A 17,856-nucleotide genomic window follows, 5' to 3' on the forward strand; every position below is an offset into this window, starting at 1 on the left:
TAACCTCTTTGCTTTTCTGATTGCAGTATTAGCAAAAATCTCAGCATTGGTGAAGGGCACTGGCAGCAATCATGTCAATTGCCCATAACATCCCACTGCATCCCATAATTTCAGAGGAAAAAATATTTTAATGTGTTTCCTAGTCCTGCATATTTCACCCCAAAATGGTAGGAACATTACAAATGAGTGATTTCAATCCTAATTACATTCTATCCCAACACCTGAGGCAAAATGTCATGCCCCTGTCAGAGTCTGAATTCAAGGAGGAAGACGAACAGCTGACATGGAGTGGGAGTGTGGCTTTGTTGGCTGTGGAGGAAACTGGGGAAGGGCAAAGTCCGGCTTGGCAGAGCGAGTTCACAGGAAGACCCAGGCCCACCCACTCTTCATCCTAGGGCAATGGAGAAGAGAGCAACGTGGGTTGCGTGGCTTACGGGGGAGGAAAGGGCCCCGATTCCCTTCATTAGACACAGCTGGAAAGTTTAAAAGAAACGCATGCTGAGTACGGCAGCTGTTGAGAGCAAACATGAGTTTATCTTGTGTTGTCTTTGGTTATGTGTTCCTGGCATCCTCCCAACTGTGTTGGGTTACTGGCATGCTTTCACGTCTGGAATTCTTGCTCCTGCCCTGCCGGACTAATTACCTCATTTTGCCTTGATGGATTTATAGTTACAGTTTTTGTTGACCACGTTTTGGACTTGATTCTCTGCAGCCAAAGTCTGCTCCGGAATGTGTTTTTCTCTAACCAGAAGGCAACCAGGACATTGGGGGCAAAGTTGGAGCTAATAAAGGGACTCCTACTGATTATCTGACTGTGTTGCCTTTGTGTCACGCCCCGGGTCATCACACAAAATCTAAGTTCAGGGTGTTATCTGTGATACACTTCTGTTACTTTTACTTTTTCTTTCATCTCCTTTGAGGGGTACAGTCCAAGTTGGTAACATGAGGTGTTTTTTTTTAAATTTCACTAATGTCTTAAGTTAATTAATCAAGGAACTGTGCATTTGGAAATTCAGAAGATGAAATGAAGTTTGCATTTTGTGTTAGTGCTAAATTGCCAAGAGTCTGATTTGGAATTGCAGGAAGCAATGTAGATATCAGTCTGAGATCCATGTTGCTGATCATTCTCTAACACTTGTCCACAATCACCTCAGTGTGGTAATCTAGCTTGCTTGCTGCTTTAAGTATGTTTCAAAGAGCCAAACATTTCCATTAGAGTATGGGTATCTGATTAAACAAGAACATCTTCTATTATGTGACTTGAACAAAAGATCACAATGTCAACTTACCTGGTTTGCTCTATCTACATTATCCCTAAAAGGGAAAAATGCATCAGAGCTTAGTGAGACACCATTTAATTTTCCAATCCAGGCCTTTTTTTCTGCTTCAGTAAGCAAACTGGGGACCTCCTCAAATTGTGCCTTCCACTTTGCAAAATCTTCACCCTGTAAAAATGTATTTTTAATCATCTGCTAGATGGAGCAAATCTCATTCATATAAACATGGCAAATACAGTGGCAATTTGTTTTATCCACCTTTTTCCTGGCCTCATAATTTGAAACAGAAGTAAGAACTGCAGCATCAGTTTTTACGGCTGGAATGTATGATATTTTAAGCCAAATGTCATAAGCTGTTTTTTAACTTTCATGAGCTCCCAACTGCCTCAAGAAATCAACAATCTGGTTGACTTGTTTTCTTATAAATTTCATTTAATATGAGTTATTTTTCAGATAAAGATAAGAACACGTTTGGTTGTTTAATACTCATTTCTGCAGAAAACAATAAAATTTACCGTGCTTTAGTGTTCCCTCTATCAACATAAACTTTTCTGGTAAAGAGAGCTCAAATAGATGAATAGTCCTGTTACTATTGGTTCTACAATATTAAGTAGGGAGTCGAGCTGTCATCTTTGGTGATCTGATGTGCCACTGCCTTACAGGATTCCTAAAAATGAAGACACGGCTCTTTCTGATGGAGCACTCTGTTGAGTCCTTAAGAATGAATTGCTATTCCATACGCCATGCCAGGTATCCTCATGCCTTCTTCGGAGGAGAATATATTTGGAAAGCCCTAAGGTTCATGTACACTCCAGGAAGCACAATATTCTTGAGGACTGTGCACCTGGCCCCTGAGGACAGTGCTAGTAAGGAGGGGAGGGGGGTATGGTAGTGCGTACTAATGGGGAAATCACAAGACATTGGTGCAAAAGATATCCCAAATATTTTTCAAAAGAGTCCCACAAATATGTGTCTTACAATAATTTGCATCTGCTATAGTCAAGTTAGATTTCACATAAATAGGCATCTTCATTGGTCTAAGGCTAATTCGGGCAGAATGCTTTGGTCTTCAATCATTAGTGATGATTCTACAAAAGGGTTCCCCCTCTCAAATGAAATTTAACTAGTTTAAGTAATTGGTACAGATAGTCCTCGAGTTATGACAGTTCACTTAGCGATGGTTCAAAGTTACGACATCCTTGCCAAAAGTACTTCCTGGTCCCAAAGTTATGTACATTACAACTGACCACAGAGAAGCTGCAACATGATCCCTGAATATACCCCCCGCTCCTGCCCTGCTGGGTCTCCACAAGCACTGGGCCTGTTTTCCTATCCTATTGGGTTTCCACATATTCCTCTGCATCCTGTCACCAATCACTCTTTACTTTTTGAAGATCTGTAGAGCTTTAGAACATGCTGGGCCACACAGCAGAAAAGCAGCCATTTTTTTCCCTCAGATGCTGTCAAAGCTGGGGGGGGGGGGTTTCTTAAACCTCACATTCTTACACACTTGTGTTTGCACTACACGCGGCAGACAGAACTAGAGCACCAAGCTCTCCATTTCTTTTGCTCAAACCTTGCCAATTATACCACCACAGAGACAGAGAAATGGAGAGCTTGTTGCTCCGGTTCGGCCTGCTTTCAAGGCCGCAGTAAGGATTGAGTAGACAGGGAAGCATCTACAGGGGTCTCCCTGAGGGAGAGGACTCTCATGGGAATGCAGGCAGCTGTGGGGGTGCTCTCCTGCAGCTGCCAGGGACTCCAGCATCCAAGGCACCAGAGGTGAGCAACCAAGGGGGGTAACAGGGATTCCAGGCATGGCACTTGGTGGCTGCTCTGACCTGGCTCGCTGTGAGAGGTTCAGCCATCCCTGGCAACAGCACTGCTGCGAGGGACTCGATTCTTCCGCTGCCATTCTAGCTGGCTGCCCAACCACCTGTGTCCCGCCCTCCTCCGGTTCAAATTAGCTTTTGAACTGCAATCCCCAAAGCGGCTCAATTTAAATCAGTTACCTAGCAGCACCTAGAGGGTGCCTGTTGCATTGCTCAGGCTGGAACCAAAGGTGGCCTACTGGGACATGATAGATCTTCTTACAGACGATTCCATCTGTGCAAAAATGAATGTGTGTAAGAACACAAGATGTGAGCGGAAAATACAGCTTTGCCAGCATCTGAGAAAAAGTCACCTACTGCAGGGCTCAGCCTGTTCTGGAGCTTTGGAGAAGGTGATTGCTAATAGGGATGGTGGTGTGGAGAAGGCACAAGCAGCTGTGGAGATCCCATGGGGTGGAAAGCGACCATGATGGGTGGGGAGATGCTGGAGACCATGTTTTTGCTACCCCTGAGGGACCACATGTGCAGTTAACTACCCATGCATTTGATTAACATATGAATTGGGGAAGGGCGGAGTTTATTTATTTAATGCGATTCAGTTAATGTTATGATCGTAATGGGTAGGCTTCATTACTACTGTAACTTGAGGACTATCAATACTTAGAATGTTCTCAATCATCATTTTTGAAAAGTGGACACATTTTTATGTAGTCCAGACAAAATCTCAGCAATTAGCAATATCGACAGCCTTTATGGGTTGATATGGAAAAACTATGAAACTGGTGTTTCCAATATTATTCTCTTCTAGTGATCCTTCCAAAGATATGTTAAATTAAAAAAAAACTTGAATAAAGTTTTCCAGGAAGATATGAAAAAAGTTACCAAAGTTACCCATCACTTCTGGAATTTAGCTGCTATGAATGACCAGAACCAGCACAAAATAATGACCTTCTGTTCTATTCCAGACTCTCCCTCAGTGTAGAAAAAGGTAATATCCAATATTGTCCCAAACCTTTGAAAAAAACAGACTAACTTCAAAAGTACTCATTCCCATTTGATCCTAATCTACCACAACCATTAGGGACGATGGATCCCTAAGCTTGTTTTGGATATGCGTAACATATTTTTGAATAAAGAAAGGATAAATTTCAATGGTTGAAACTCTTGTTTTGAAACATGCTTCATTATTATTCAAATGGTAATATGCATCAGTGTTTTCCAAATTTGGCAGCTTTGATGAGTGGACTTCAACTCCCAGAATTAGAGCCAAGCTTCTCACACTTCTGGCTGGAAATTTTGGGAGTTGAAGTCCATGTATGATTTTAAGAGTTGTTTCTATTTATGCGTCTGATTGCTTTACCTCACCAATGGTCCCAGTAACATATTGATCAATAGCATTGGAGATCTCTGCTCTTTTTACTCCAGTTTTGAACTTCATGGAAAGCACTCGTGGGTGATGTCTGAGCCACCAGAAATTTGCCTTGTCTCCAGCCAGACGGGTACAGTGGATACGGGATTGCTGCCCTGCCCCAATTCCAATCACCTAAAACACATGGAACAATATAATTAAAAGGCATATGAAAAGCTTTGTATATACTTATTCGTTATGTCATTATCACTAAAACGCCATGACATTAGAGTCATAGTCATTTATTTTGTTTTCCTTACAGCATTGCCAGTAGACAAGAATTTTATTATTTCAAATCACAGGTTTTCAAGTTAATAGTACAAACTGTTAACTTAGGGCAGGGGTGTCAAACTGGTGGCCTGTGGGCTGGATGCATCACATGCAGGCCACCCCCACTACACAAAGGAGAAAAACATAGTGAAACATCATGCGACAGCAGTGAGATGCTGCCAGTTTGACACCCGTGACTTAGGGCCTTTTCACTACACAACTTTTGTTAGCTCAGTTCTTGTATTTGTAAAGTTATCTTATTTCCGATAAAGTATATGCCTCTTCCAGTGTTTGCAACAGCATCCTCTGCTTTTTCAGCAGAAAATAATTGTTCAGTTGTCTCGCTTTCCAAACCTCTGTCAGGCCTTTTAGAATAAACAAATACTACAATTCCACTTAAAGGGAACATTTGTTAGGGAGCTCCTGCCTAAGCTTTTCCACTGATGTCACATTAACTGACTCTTTGGAAACTGCCTTTTACTCGTTCTATAGGCACTGCAAGAGATTCAACAGGAAGCAATCAATTATTCACAATGCAAACCGTCTCAGGATTCCCCTCTTGCAGTGAAAAGGGAAATTCATGGATACTTCTTCACCTCATACCTAATCCCTTAGACCAGGGGTCCCCAACCACCGGTCCGCGGAACAAGTCCTACCGGGCCGCTGGCTTGCTGGGCGCCGCCATCTTTTTGATGAAAAAGTGCTTCCGGTGAGCTTTTCCAGGTAGAAAGCCATTCCTACCGGAAAAGCTCACCGAGCGCTGGCGCCGCCATCTTTTCATCAAAAAGATGGTGCCCAGCTAATGCCGTACCGGCGCGCCATAAAAAAGGTTGGGGATACCGGGCCGCGGCGTAAAAAAGGTTGGGGATCACTGCCTTAGACTACAAACTGGTCAGAGTTCTTGTTGAAATCTGCTGCAAAATTTCCTTCTTTGCTTGTATATTTAGTTCAATGCACTTTCAGCCCTATCTGTAATCTGTAAGAACAATGATTAAAAAGGGGATTCCAATAAAAGTTAAAGAGTACTCATCAAAACCCCACTGCATGCTTATAACAATATAGATCAAATACAAGCTGGAAGCTTGCTTCTTTGGGAGGAACAATAGCAGTTATTTCAATTTAGAGCTTCTGTGGTCTTTTATTGAACCAGGAATTATGGAAGAGTTTAATGGGAATGACTAATTACTTAATTATATTAGGAAAACAAAATTATTGTCAAAGTCAGTTGGAGACAGGGAGATAGAAATAGGCAAAAGTTTTGTGAATCCTTCTTCAAGAGTTACTTTCTCCAACTCAAGGGGGGAAAAGTGATATTTTAGAAATCTTTGTAAACTCAGGATTAAGTAATGCAGAGAGCACTGAGGAATATGTTACTGTGTTAACAGCCTATTCTATTGCACTGCAGCATCCCCAGAATCACATGATCAAAATTCAGACGCTTTCCAACTGGCTGATATTTATGACCTGAGATCCTGTGATTTACCTTTTGTGTTCTTCTGACAAGTAAAGGCAGTGCGGAAGCCAGATTCACTTAACCATGTTATTAACTTTAAAAACTACAGTTATTTACTTAACAACTGTAGCAAGAAAAGTCGTAAAATGGGTCAAAATTCACTTAACAACTCTCTTGGTAAGTAGCAGAAATTTTGAGCTCAATTGTGGTCTTAAGTCAAGGACTACCCATAAAAGCATTTGAAGGGTGCCCAAGTAAGACTCAATCAGGTATTAGGGCCTTCTAAACCAAAGCTGCATATTTATACCATGCAAAAGAATCCATTTAAACTGAGAACTGCAAAAAAACAGACTTTAGAAACCCTGATATAAATTTAGAGCCATCTGAGATACGCAAACATATGAAATTGTCTAGGATTCCTGGAATGCCTATTCATTAAGTTAAGCATTTCACGATCTCAGAACTATGAATTCTTAAAGGAACTGACTCACTGCAAGACAATGATAAAGCAAAATGAAGATGCTATAATATATCAGGGACTACTATGCCGCAAGGACACCAAATCTGAAGGCTGAACTTTATTGGAAGCTATACACATTTAGCTGGATGGGCTGGAAAATATATGAAGGAACACTAAACTTAATGAGACCATTAAGTGGAAAGACAGAGAGCAATAAACTGTAGAAGAGATATGTGGTTATGTGAATGTTTTAAAGAAGATTAAAAAAAAACCCAAGCATACAAACCCCATGTGCCCCTAAGTCCACCTAGTTAACATTTTTGAAAAGACAGAGATGTGTATGTATGTTTCTATCTCTGTTTTAAAGGTCTAAAATATGTCAAAAATTGAAATAAAATACAAATCAAACTTTTAATTCAGGGGTGTCAAACTCACAGCCCGCAAGCCGGATGCGTCACATGCTGGCCCCACCTCCATGGGAAAGGGGGAAAAAAGTCCTGATATGTCATGTGATGATGCCATGGTGACGCAAGTTTGACACTACTGTCTTAATTGAAAAAGCTTTAAGATACTCAGTCCTATCCCTTGGTGACCTCATTTGTCATATATCTCTGTAGTTCTTGCAACTTTGATCCATTCCTCTTTAACGAGCCAAATCTATGTCTGCTTTTAGGCACACCATCCACTATCACTAAACACATAATATTATTTTTAAGCTGTGGTCATTTTGTAAATATATTTGTGCCCATTAACTATCATCACTCTTGAATTCAAGCAAATTGTTGCTTATGTATAAAACCATTAAAAGTTTGCTGAACTAGGCACAAACAACACAAGAAATTAGCTAAGTAAACATGTATAGAACTCAAACATATGAGTATATGAGTCAAGTATATGAGCGTCTGGAATACTCACTTGAGATCTATCATTTCAAACTGAAAGTGTGTACATCAGCAACAGATCTTAGCCTGTTCTGGATGATTTCCTTAGTACATTTTTATTAAGTACTACGAGGGCAGCATTTACCCTGATGCCAATAAACTGAAAAGGCAAAGGCAACATATTCCTAGATGTATATTACCTATCCCCCCAGCTCCTGAAAAACCCTTTGAGGACATAAACAAATCATAGGATTCAGTGAATTGAAAAGTTCTTGACTGAGGAAAAATATGCATGTTTTTTTGAACAAGTTTGAAAATATTGGCATAAAAATAATTTTTGTTTTTAAATAAAAAGGTAGACTCTATAACTCTGAATAAATATAGTATCAGCAACAGAGATTAAGCTTGTTCAAGTCATAAACTTGCTGTGCTAAAACAGAATGGACATATGTGTTATTTCCCAGATAGTGCTTGCTTTTATTTCAATCCGACTAGAGTCTACCTTTTGCCAAATCACAGCTGCAAATTCCCTTATGATAGCATTATTTCTACAAAGACCCAAAGGGGCTCTTGGCAGAGAACACATTAAGGTGAAAAAATGAAAATGCTTGAATGAGTTTTTAAAAGTCAAGTTTTATTAAAGCTCATGAAGAACGTGAGCTTGGCATGACAAAGAGAGATTAAGAGCTACCCACATGGCTTCTTTAAAAATAAATACAAACAGTAAAATGCCATTTGATGCCTTCATTTGAGAGAAAGTCCCACCATGCAATCTTGCCATTTATATTCAAGTAAACACAAAAAGGATCAAACTTTATAGTTATGAAACCTTGCTTTTCTACTTTCTTTTAAAATATTTGGAATTCTTCAATTTTCCTTTAATTGAATCAGGTGGAAAGAGCTATTTATCCCATCCAATCCAAACTACTAAATATCTAAATTATTTCAAATTAAGCAACCCTGACAGATGACTGTTTTCTGCTGATTGAATACACCTGGTGTAGGGAAGAATCACCACCTTTCTTAGTAGTTGACTTCATGGTCAAACTGCTCATATTAAGAAATATGTCCTTTCAATCAAGATCTGCCTTCCCACAAATTGGACTCAGTACTCAAGCTGGGGTTCGATCAAGCAGAAAAACTGAACTGATTACATTCTATACACTGTACTTAATGCACGTTAAAATTGCATTTGTGTTATTTTTCAGACATGTCTACTATTCAATATGCAATCAGCTAGTATTTTAAGATCTTTTTCACAAATGTCAAGCACAATATTCCATATTGCATACTTTATTTTTGGACCTAATGTCAGCCACTTAATATTCTTTTCTAATTTGAAAGACATACTTTTTGTATATGAATATTATTTTCAAACCAATTATGTACCTTTTTGATTGACATCCATTCAATTCAGTGCTTAATTAGCTTGCCAATTAAAGAACTGCAGGTTATTTTGTCAATCATTTTTCCTGACATCAAGATACAGTATGCACACTATTTGTTACATAAGTTTTCTTATTAAAAAAATAAATACGATTCTACTCTAAATCTTATTCTTGTGACATCTTTGCTGTCTAGTAGTAATTACTGTATTTAAGGGGCTTGTACATCATTAACCCCTACATAACCTGACATAGAATCCTCCTAGATAATGCCAGAAATCTGTAGTTCCTCAGATCCTCCTTTCCCCTGCTTTGCAATTTGGCACTTCAGCCATTCTTAAGAATAATTTTATTTTCATTTCAATAAATGAGGCAAGCCAATTATCTCCCCAATTATTTGGATAGATTCATGAAATTACTCTTTAAACAAGAATAGCTTAACTTCACATAATCTTCCATGATGTATACAAATGCATTTTCCAAACAGAAAGTGCTATCAGCTTTAGCTTTCAGGACAGATAAAACTAAACTCCTTTCTTTCGCCTAGTTAATGTCCCAAGATCACTATATAAAGATGGTGAGAAGACAAAGATTAAATGAGTGCAGCTAGAATTCTGATCTGAGCTACTGAAAGCCTGGAAGTCCACAACATCAGAATGTATAGACTGGGTAGGGTCTGATGATTCAGTAATTCAAAATATGAACGAAGCCTTCTTAATAGAAAGTCAGCGTTGCACTATTGTACAATATTTAGCTTAATGTATGTAAAAAATGTTTATATCAGATCTGAGAATCTGATGTTGGTGAGATGTTGTTGAACACTCAACAACTGACTATAGATCATGTTAGTTAGAACCTGCATGGATTACATTTATTTAGATTATGAGCTTTTATAGAAATCTGTAAAAGCCTTTATCACTGCTTGATATCATAGCACTCTTCATATTCTTGAAGACCATCTCACACAACAAGATGAAAACTGATATTGTCCAGGATAACAATTTATGTTGGAAATGTTAGGAACAATTTTATATCAATAAGATTGGTTTTGATAGCAATCATGTTTAAAATTGAATCAGGAAGAACAATAAAACACTCCTCTAAATGTCCCCATATACATACCTGTCCATTCTTGGCATAACAAACAGAATTAGACTGAGTATATTTAACAGCAATGGTGGCAACAATGAGATCTCTGATAGCAGAATCAGACAACTGAAACAAAGAAAGATTATTACAATGGCATCTTGGGTCTTTAAAGGGAAATGAAAACATTACCTGGTTACAGATAGTCAAGACTTACAATTAATCAGTTAACAATTCAAAGTTACGATGGCCTTGGAAAAGTGGTTTATTACAGCCATGAAGCATTTCCTGCCATCAAAAAATCCCCCACCCCCATTTACCATGTGAAGATCTAGCAAGCCATCTCCTCTCTAGCTTTTCAGCCATGTGGGCCCCTCTACAGCTCCATTTTGGCCTCTGCAGGCCTTGCCCGGCACTCTGCTGGCCAAAATGGAGTTTCAGATGGGCGGACTTCCAAAGCTCCGTTTTGGCTGGCAAACTGCCGAGCAAGGCTTGCACATGCCAAAACTGAGGATCAGAGGGGCAGGCCAAAACGCACAGGATGAATGTTGTAGAGCCTCTGCAGTTGTTCGTACGGGCAAACTACTGCTGCCGTGGTGCTGCAACATTCATCGTTTCAGGACTTGTTTGTAAACACTAGGGGGCGCTTATTGCATACTTCAAACATTTTGCTAAGGGAACGCTTGTAACCCGGGGATTACTTGTACAAAAAGTTGGACGGTTGAATTACAATAAAAATGTTTTTTTAATGGAAGGCAATTTCTTAAAATGTCAGAGATGAATTCCAGTTTAAAAAGCTTACCAATATCTTTCTTTGATGTCTATCAAATAAATAAGTCATCCAGGTCATGGTTATCCCAAAGGTGCTTTTTCTAATAGGCAACTGGACTTTCTTGGTTTTTTCCTTGAAAATATTTCGCACCTCATCCAAGAAGGTTTTCCAAAACTGATGAGAAGCGAAACATTTTAAAGGAAAAAATCCCCAAGAAAGTCCAATTGCCTTTTGGAAAAGCACCTTTGGCTCTTTATTTGTTGTATGTTTCACCAATACACTTTTCATATCCAGTTTCCTAATATTCATTGTCTACATGGCATGTATTTTAGTCAGGTGGAGCTGCAAAAGTGTGATTAGGTGATTCTGTTGAGTGCCAACTGAGTTTAAACATCTGACGTAGCTCCACAGGTGCCTAGACCCTCTGTTTGCAGATAATCCCAGTTCAAACTGGTGTCAAACCTGGTGTCTCCAATCATGGCTACCAAAGAAATCCTAAAAAGATATTTTGAATAAAATTTGCTGTCAGCGTTCCAGGGAAAATCCATTCCTGTCAGTAACTCACACGCCATCTCAAAGTACTTTTATTAGAACAGTACTTGGCACATACTGGGGAAATCCGGAACTAAATTTTCCCGGCTTCCCCACAAAGTCCCAAGCTACAACCCTTTTCCTTCATCACCAGATCACGTACACCAATCCCAAAGTAAGTTTTAATTCTTCTCTGCGCCACACTCTGTAACCTTGAACTATCAAAATAATATATTTTGTCTACTAAGAGCTATTCAATTAACATCACCCCCTCACACTTTCTTCGACTATGTGGCAGCAATGAATTCCATAGCTGACATTTGCCAGTATTGAGGTAAATAGGAAGGTTGCTTCCTAGCTGTAATCAGTGTTAAACGTTTTTGCAGTTCTTTAAGCCATCTTGCCTTACACCTAACCAACCCAAAGTTGCTGTTGCAACTGGACCTTGATCACCAGAAAAGGCAAAATTTGAGGTTCAAAGGAAAAAAAAAGGAGTATTAATTAACTTTTAGAGTTTGGTTAAACATCTGGCTTGTGTCAGAAAGAGTAAACTGTTTCATAAATCATTCTCACAGCTAATGGTCTAATTCTCACAGCTAATGCTCCACCTATGATCACTCAGTAGGATAGTTTTTCATGAATGAAGGCAAATATACATGTCCCAGGATAATGATGTTGAATCAAATTTGGGTCGGTCACTGGGATGTACTCTTCTGAGCTTTTGGACTCATGATGGAGCCCATTTTTAGGGATGGAATACGTGGAATACGTGCTTTGGGCAGTTTTCAGAGTTGTGTTTATTTATGTGGCGCCTTCCTTGTCAGCACAAGGAAAAGACAGCCAATTGACAAGCCATCAGCACACCCATCAGCCAATAGGAAGGCACCACATAAACATGACTAGTGAACAGCCCAAAGCACATATTCTAGTAGAGAAATTCCCTGAAGTTGGTCTTCAAAAGCTCAGAACAGTAAATATCTGGTTCCAGTGACCAACCCAAATTCAATTTTGCAGTATAGTTTTTGGCTATTCTGAAGCAAGCAGAAAGTGCGCCAAAACAGCAGCATAAAGACTAAATCAAACTTACCATAAACCCCTTCCCTTTTCCTAATCCAGATTACCGTTTCCCCCAAAATACAACCTACCCTGAAAGTAAGTCCTAGCTTGATTTTTTACATGTGCACCCAATAGAAGCCCTACCCCACAAAATAAGCCCTAATTAAGATCCCACCCACTTCAGAGTGCACTAGTAAAAATTAAGCTAGGGTGGGGATGGAGGGGGGGGGGGAGATGCCCTCCTACTTATTTTTGGATAGTTGTAGCCAGGCCTCGCACACCCCGACATCTGCCTCGCCAGCCCATTTCTTCTGCAGCCGGCAAGGTTTTCCTGAAGGCCTCTGTAGCTGATAACAAAGCTCCAGATCAATCCGGAGCTCTGTTATCGGCTGTAGAGGCCTTCAGGAAAGCCTCACCGGCCACAAAAGAAGGCCTCTGACAGCAAAAAGGAGGCCTCTGACAGCAAAAAGGAGGCCAGGAACGATGCGCGCAAATGAGGTTAGTCATGGATGACATCCCCTGAAAATAAGACCTAGTGCCTTTTTTGGTGGCAAAAGAATATATAAGACAGGGTCTTATTTTCGGGGAAACACGGTAATAAAGCAGAAAATCCAAAATTTTTCAAAAACTGTTACTTGAACCTGCCAAATCTGTAGTAACAACAGATTTGTCAGTGTGAGTTCTAGAGAGACTTTAGAGCAAAGTCTGCTAAGTTACATTTTTCTGGGACTGGTTCTTTAAAGAAAGAACTCCACTTCCTCTCTGATAATCACAGTCTAGTTCAGACACAAAATGAATTTAGCATCTAATTATCTCCAACCCTCTTTTCTTCTCCGCACTTTCTGTCTATACAGTAAGAGCAATTTTCACCATCTGGTTCATAAGCAATCTTTCTCAACGTTTTCAAAAGCGATTAACAGCTTTGTTGATAGAGATCCTTTTAACAGCAGTTGCAATAGGACTAAGCATTACTATTGGAATTAATCCCATTTTCATTCAAGATGACATACCTATTAGATACCTAATTTACAGATACCCAATTTCAAAACATGCCTTTTTCCTACTTACATTTTTGTTTTTAGTAACAATGTTTTTGAATAGTGATCGATCAATCACACCATCATTCCTTTTCTGCATTAGATGCAATCCAAAGAGAGTACGGATTTCATTTTCCTCTGGTTCAAAAGTTGGATCCATCTAAAATCAGAAAAAGATTGCACATCCTTGACTCATTATTTGGTATCAATTACTTATTATTTAACGTATGGCAAAATAAAGTGTCAGCAAATATATATTACATATACATACATCATATATACATACATCTTTATGACCCAGGAGATTACAGCGCAAGACCCAGGATGTCAAAACAATAGAACTCAGAAGGTCATCACACAGCCCCTTATCTAGGTCGTTACAACACAGGAGGCTGATAGACACACAGCCAATACCTCAGCCACACATGTTCTTACGAAAAAGCCAGCCAATCTGCAAACATCAACTCCATCAACCAATCAAGAAATGACAACACAGCCAACCTCCCCACCAGTATATAAAGGGAGACGGCAGCTCCAAATCACACTTTGCTCTCACAAGCACGAAGCCAAAAGCACCAGCCTGAAGATGACGAGTGGGACCTCATCGAAACGTTGCCAAGATGCTCTCAACCTTACACGGGAAAAGACCCGAACACGCCAAGACCTGCATACCTGTACCCGTGAAAATCTACGAAAACACACACACACACATATAATATAATATAATATAAAGATATGTGGACAATACATAGGAGATATATAAAGGTAAAACCATGCAGCCACAGAATTGCAATGTGATGGATGTTATGATTCGACATCGAAGGAAGCTAACCATCTAACCGCTTCTGGTGTGGGTGCAGTGAGATCATCCCAATTTCCTGAGGGTACATTCTTGAATTATATGTGTTATAGTTTGTTCGGGTACATCACAGTTGCATTCCTGGCTCTTGGCCATTCCCCATTTAAAGAGCTTTGCCTTAGTTCTGACACGTTCTATCCTGCTTCTATTCAGGTGGCTCCATATTTTTCAGGGAAACTGCATTCCTGGAAGTAGTTTTGTTGGATCTGTGTGATATGTTTGGTTGTAGTTATTAAAAATTGCCCATCTTAATTGCCATTCTTCATCTAGATTGTAAGACTTTGGTATGTTATTCCAAATTAATTTCCTATACTTAAGCCTGGTGAGAATTAGAGTGTCTAATACGGTACTTTATGTATTGGAGTATCTTTATGCAGTAGCAATATTCCATGAGTCCATGAGTTTAGTATCGGTGAGAGGGTTACTAAAATATCTAACTACCATTAAGTTAAAAGATTGCCAAAAAATTGTGGTCCTTACAATAACAAGATACAGTTCAAAATACCGAAATGGCATTTGTTTGGTGTTCAGAATGTTTAGAATTGCAACCTTGTGAATGCAAAAGAAATCATTTTGAGTAAAGGTGAATTGGACTGCTCTGCTCGAATTTGCAATAGTGGGAAGATGTACAGGGGTGGGATCCGACTGGCATAACAACCGGTTTGGGGAGCGCACGCATGCACGTCAAATGCGCGTGCGCTACTGGCTCCGGCAAGCATTTACCTTCTCCAGCTGACAATTAGCACTCAGCTGTGCCGCACAAAGCAGGTGAGGAGGAAAATGCAGCCACTAAAGGACAGCCTAGAGCCCGAGAGGGCAGGAGGGACAAACAACAGACCAGAACCTCATCCCAGCGAATCAGTTCGGTGTCAGCTGCTCTTCGGAGCCACGAGTTCTATAGAACCAGACGGAACTGGTAGGATCCCATCTCTGAAGATGTATATATGTAACAACTACAGCTATACTTTATTCTTTTGAGAGCAATTAGAAACCAAACTCACTTGGTCACCCCCAAATTGTTAAATTTCTAATCACCAGGATTAACTTTAGTTACTGTTCCATTCAAAAACTTCAATAATTAATCTTATGTAATAATATTTATTTATTACACATCAAGTATTCTTATTTCATTATTAAATGTAACAACAATAACAACAATAATAGTAAAAAACACAAAACAACTACTGTCTATTCCCAGATCCTTGGGAAGGATTCCATAGGTAGGTAGAAATGTCAAATGAAGTCTAAACTTTTGACTTAAGTCTAAGTTTAAGCTGCACGCTATCTAACTTCCAATGACTTTGCGTAGCTCACAACAAAAGAAATTATTCAGTTCGGTTTGTCAGGCTTCGGCGGTGGCAGGAATTCGCGTTTGTGCGCGATCCTGCTGCGCTCGCTGCTGGAGTGCCTCCGATCCAATTGGATCTGGAGGCTATAGTTATCCTGTAGGGATAACTGAAGACAGGGAGATCCGGACAGGGGTCTGGGGACATCGCAATCCCCTTCCTCAGCCGGCTAAACTCCCTTTTCCAAAGGCGGTGGAGCGGCGGTCAGCAATGGCCGCCACAAAGAACCTCTCAGCCGGACAAGTTTTGTGCAGGAGGAAGTGAAGAAAGTGAAAGCTTTTGGCTGAACCGGGACGACAATCAACATCTGAATACCCTGGAACTTTGACTTCTTAAGTGATACATTGTTCCCAAGAGGATTGCAAAGCTGCGGTTGAAAGTGAAAGGAAAGCTTTTTTCTCCTCACTTTCCTTCCCTATGGAGATAGCAGATGGAAATCAAAAATACCCGCTTTGGCAGCAGAAGGTAACTAACTTTGAAAATTAAAGCCAAGGGGACATTAGATTTCTAAACACTGACATTTAAAAATTAAAATCTTTTTGCTATAAATGGGAAGGAAGAGAGGTAAATGATTTACACCAAGATTTCTTGAAGGAGACTGCTTGGAGCTTATAAGATCAGAGATTAAACTGCAATAAAATTTCAAAAAATTAATTTGGAACTGTGTAATTGAATTCTACCCCAGGAAGAAAAGTATTAAAAGAAGAAAGTGCTAAATGAAACAGTTTGTGCTGATTTGGATTGCTTGATGACTTTGGAATTTTTGCAAACTATTTTTGAAAGTTTAAAAACACTTGGATTGTTTAAAAAAATAGAAATAAAACAATGGCATTATCTGTGGAAGAACTGAAAATCAAATTTAAAAAGCTAAAAGAAGAGGAACAAGAAGGCAAGGGCTCTTTTGGATCTGTTTTCCACTTTTTAGAAATGGCGATTTCTACCTATCAGGAAATACAGCAATCAAAAAGTTGGGAGGAAGAAGGAGAAGCCATCTTTAATGGACAAACTATTTTAGTTGATGAAGAAAAGGAAAAGGCGGAAAGAAAATGGAGAATTCAAGATTTAAAAAAATAACCAAGAAAGGGAAAAATAAGGTGAAAAATCGATATAATGTCAGAAAGCAACAGAAAAGAGAAGTACAACAGAGAGGGAGACTAAAAGGGTGGAGATTGAGAGATGTGGGGGGGGTAAAAGATTAGATTTCACAAGAAAGGAAGGGAAAAAGGAAAAGAAGTTATAAAGGCTTAAAACAAGATGCTAAAAAGCAGGGGGTTTTAGAGATAAAGGGTAAGATATGATTTAAAGAGATTCTGCAAAAGTACACAAGATTGTATTGTAGTATTTGTACTTGAAATAGAGTTAGAAAACTGGAATATTATATGTGTTAATAGAATATTGTAGGAATGTGTAAAATATCTAAGATTTAATAATACCTAATATCTATGTGTAAAATATCTAAGATCTAATAATAGAGTCTAACTAATTAATTTGTTATGGAACATTGTTTTTTATTATATTATAAGCTTATTATGTTTTTTTCTTATTTTAAAATGTTATTTAGAATGTACTAAGCAGAATCAAAATGGAAACTATGTAGTATTTTAAGTGTTAAATTGGGGAAAAGATAGAAAGGCGTCATACTTCAACCACTGATTACAGGAAAAATTTTGTATTAAAGAGAAAAGATAAATAGGCAATTGAAAAAGAACGGACAAAAGATACAAGTATAATGGTTTAAATTGAGATGAGGTAAATAATAATAGAATTAAGAGAGTGAAAAGAGGGGAGAAGACATATAGAAAGTATAGAATGTTAAATAAGATTGAAATAGTATATAAGGTGAGCATGAATTTGATTTATGTCTGTACAAAAGATGTAACCGGGTTAAGCCGCTTTCTAAAAAGAAGTTTTATGTTTTCATGTTACGTGTTTTGTTAGTTTATGTTTGCTTATTGAGAATTAAGATTGTTGGATGAGAACATATGAAAGTGTAAATAAGATAGATGAAAGTATAAGTTTAATGAATAAAATTGAATAGAAGTAAAGGGGAAAATAGTGAGAAATTGGAAAAAGAGTAATAAGATATGAAGTTGAATATATAAGATGCATATTAAATTGTGTTTGTATGGAAATGGGATAATTTGGAACTATGTTGTACTTAAATAAGATGTTTCATTTGCTTTCTTAAAAGATGTTCTATGTT

At 38.8% G+C, this 17,856-nt stretch overlaps 1 protein-coding gene across 1 annotated transcript in view; it reads right to left on the reverse strand.

The window, feature by feature from the left end:
* ATIC (5-aminoimidazole-4-carboxamide ribonucleotide formyltransferase/IMP cyclohydrolase) overlaps positions 1–17,856 on the reverse strand; it is a 38,509-nt gene that overhangs the window by 1,745 nt on the left and 18,908 nt on the right. Inside the window, exons 12-15 of the mRNA XM_026673154.2 lie at positions 13,480–13,608; positions 10,089–10,181; positions 4,470–4,652; positions 1,290–1,445 (exon numbers count right to left, since the gene is read on the reverse strand). Of these exons, the coding sequence (XP_026528939.2) occupies positions 1,290–1,445; positions 4,470–4,652; positions 10,089–10,181; positions 13,480–13,608 (561 nt within the window). The remainder of the gene's footprint in view (positions 1–1,289; positions 1,446–4,469; positions 4,653–10,088; positions 10,182–13,479; positions 13,609–17,856) is intronic.

Source organism: Notechis scutatus, chromosome 1 (assembly GCF_049901735.1).
Source record: "Notechis scutatus isolate UNSWTSFEM ecotype Mainland chromosome 1, rNotScu1.2, whole genome shotgun sequence".
Taxonomy (NCBI): domain Eukaryota; kingdom Metazoa; phylum Chordata; class Lepidosauria; order Squamata; family Elapidae; genus Notechis; species Notechis scutatus.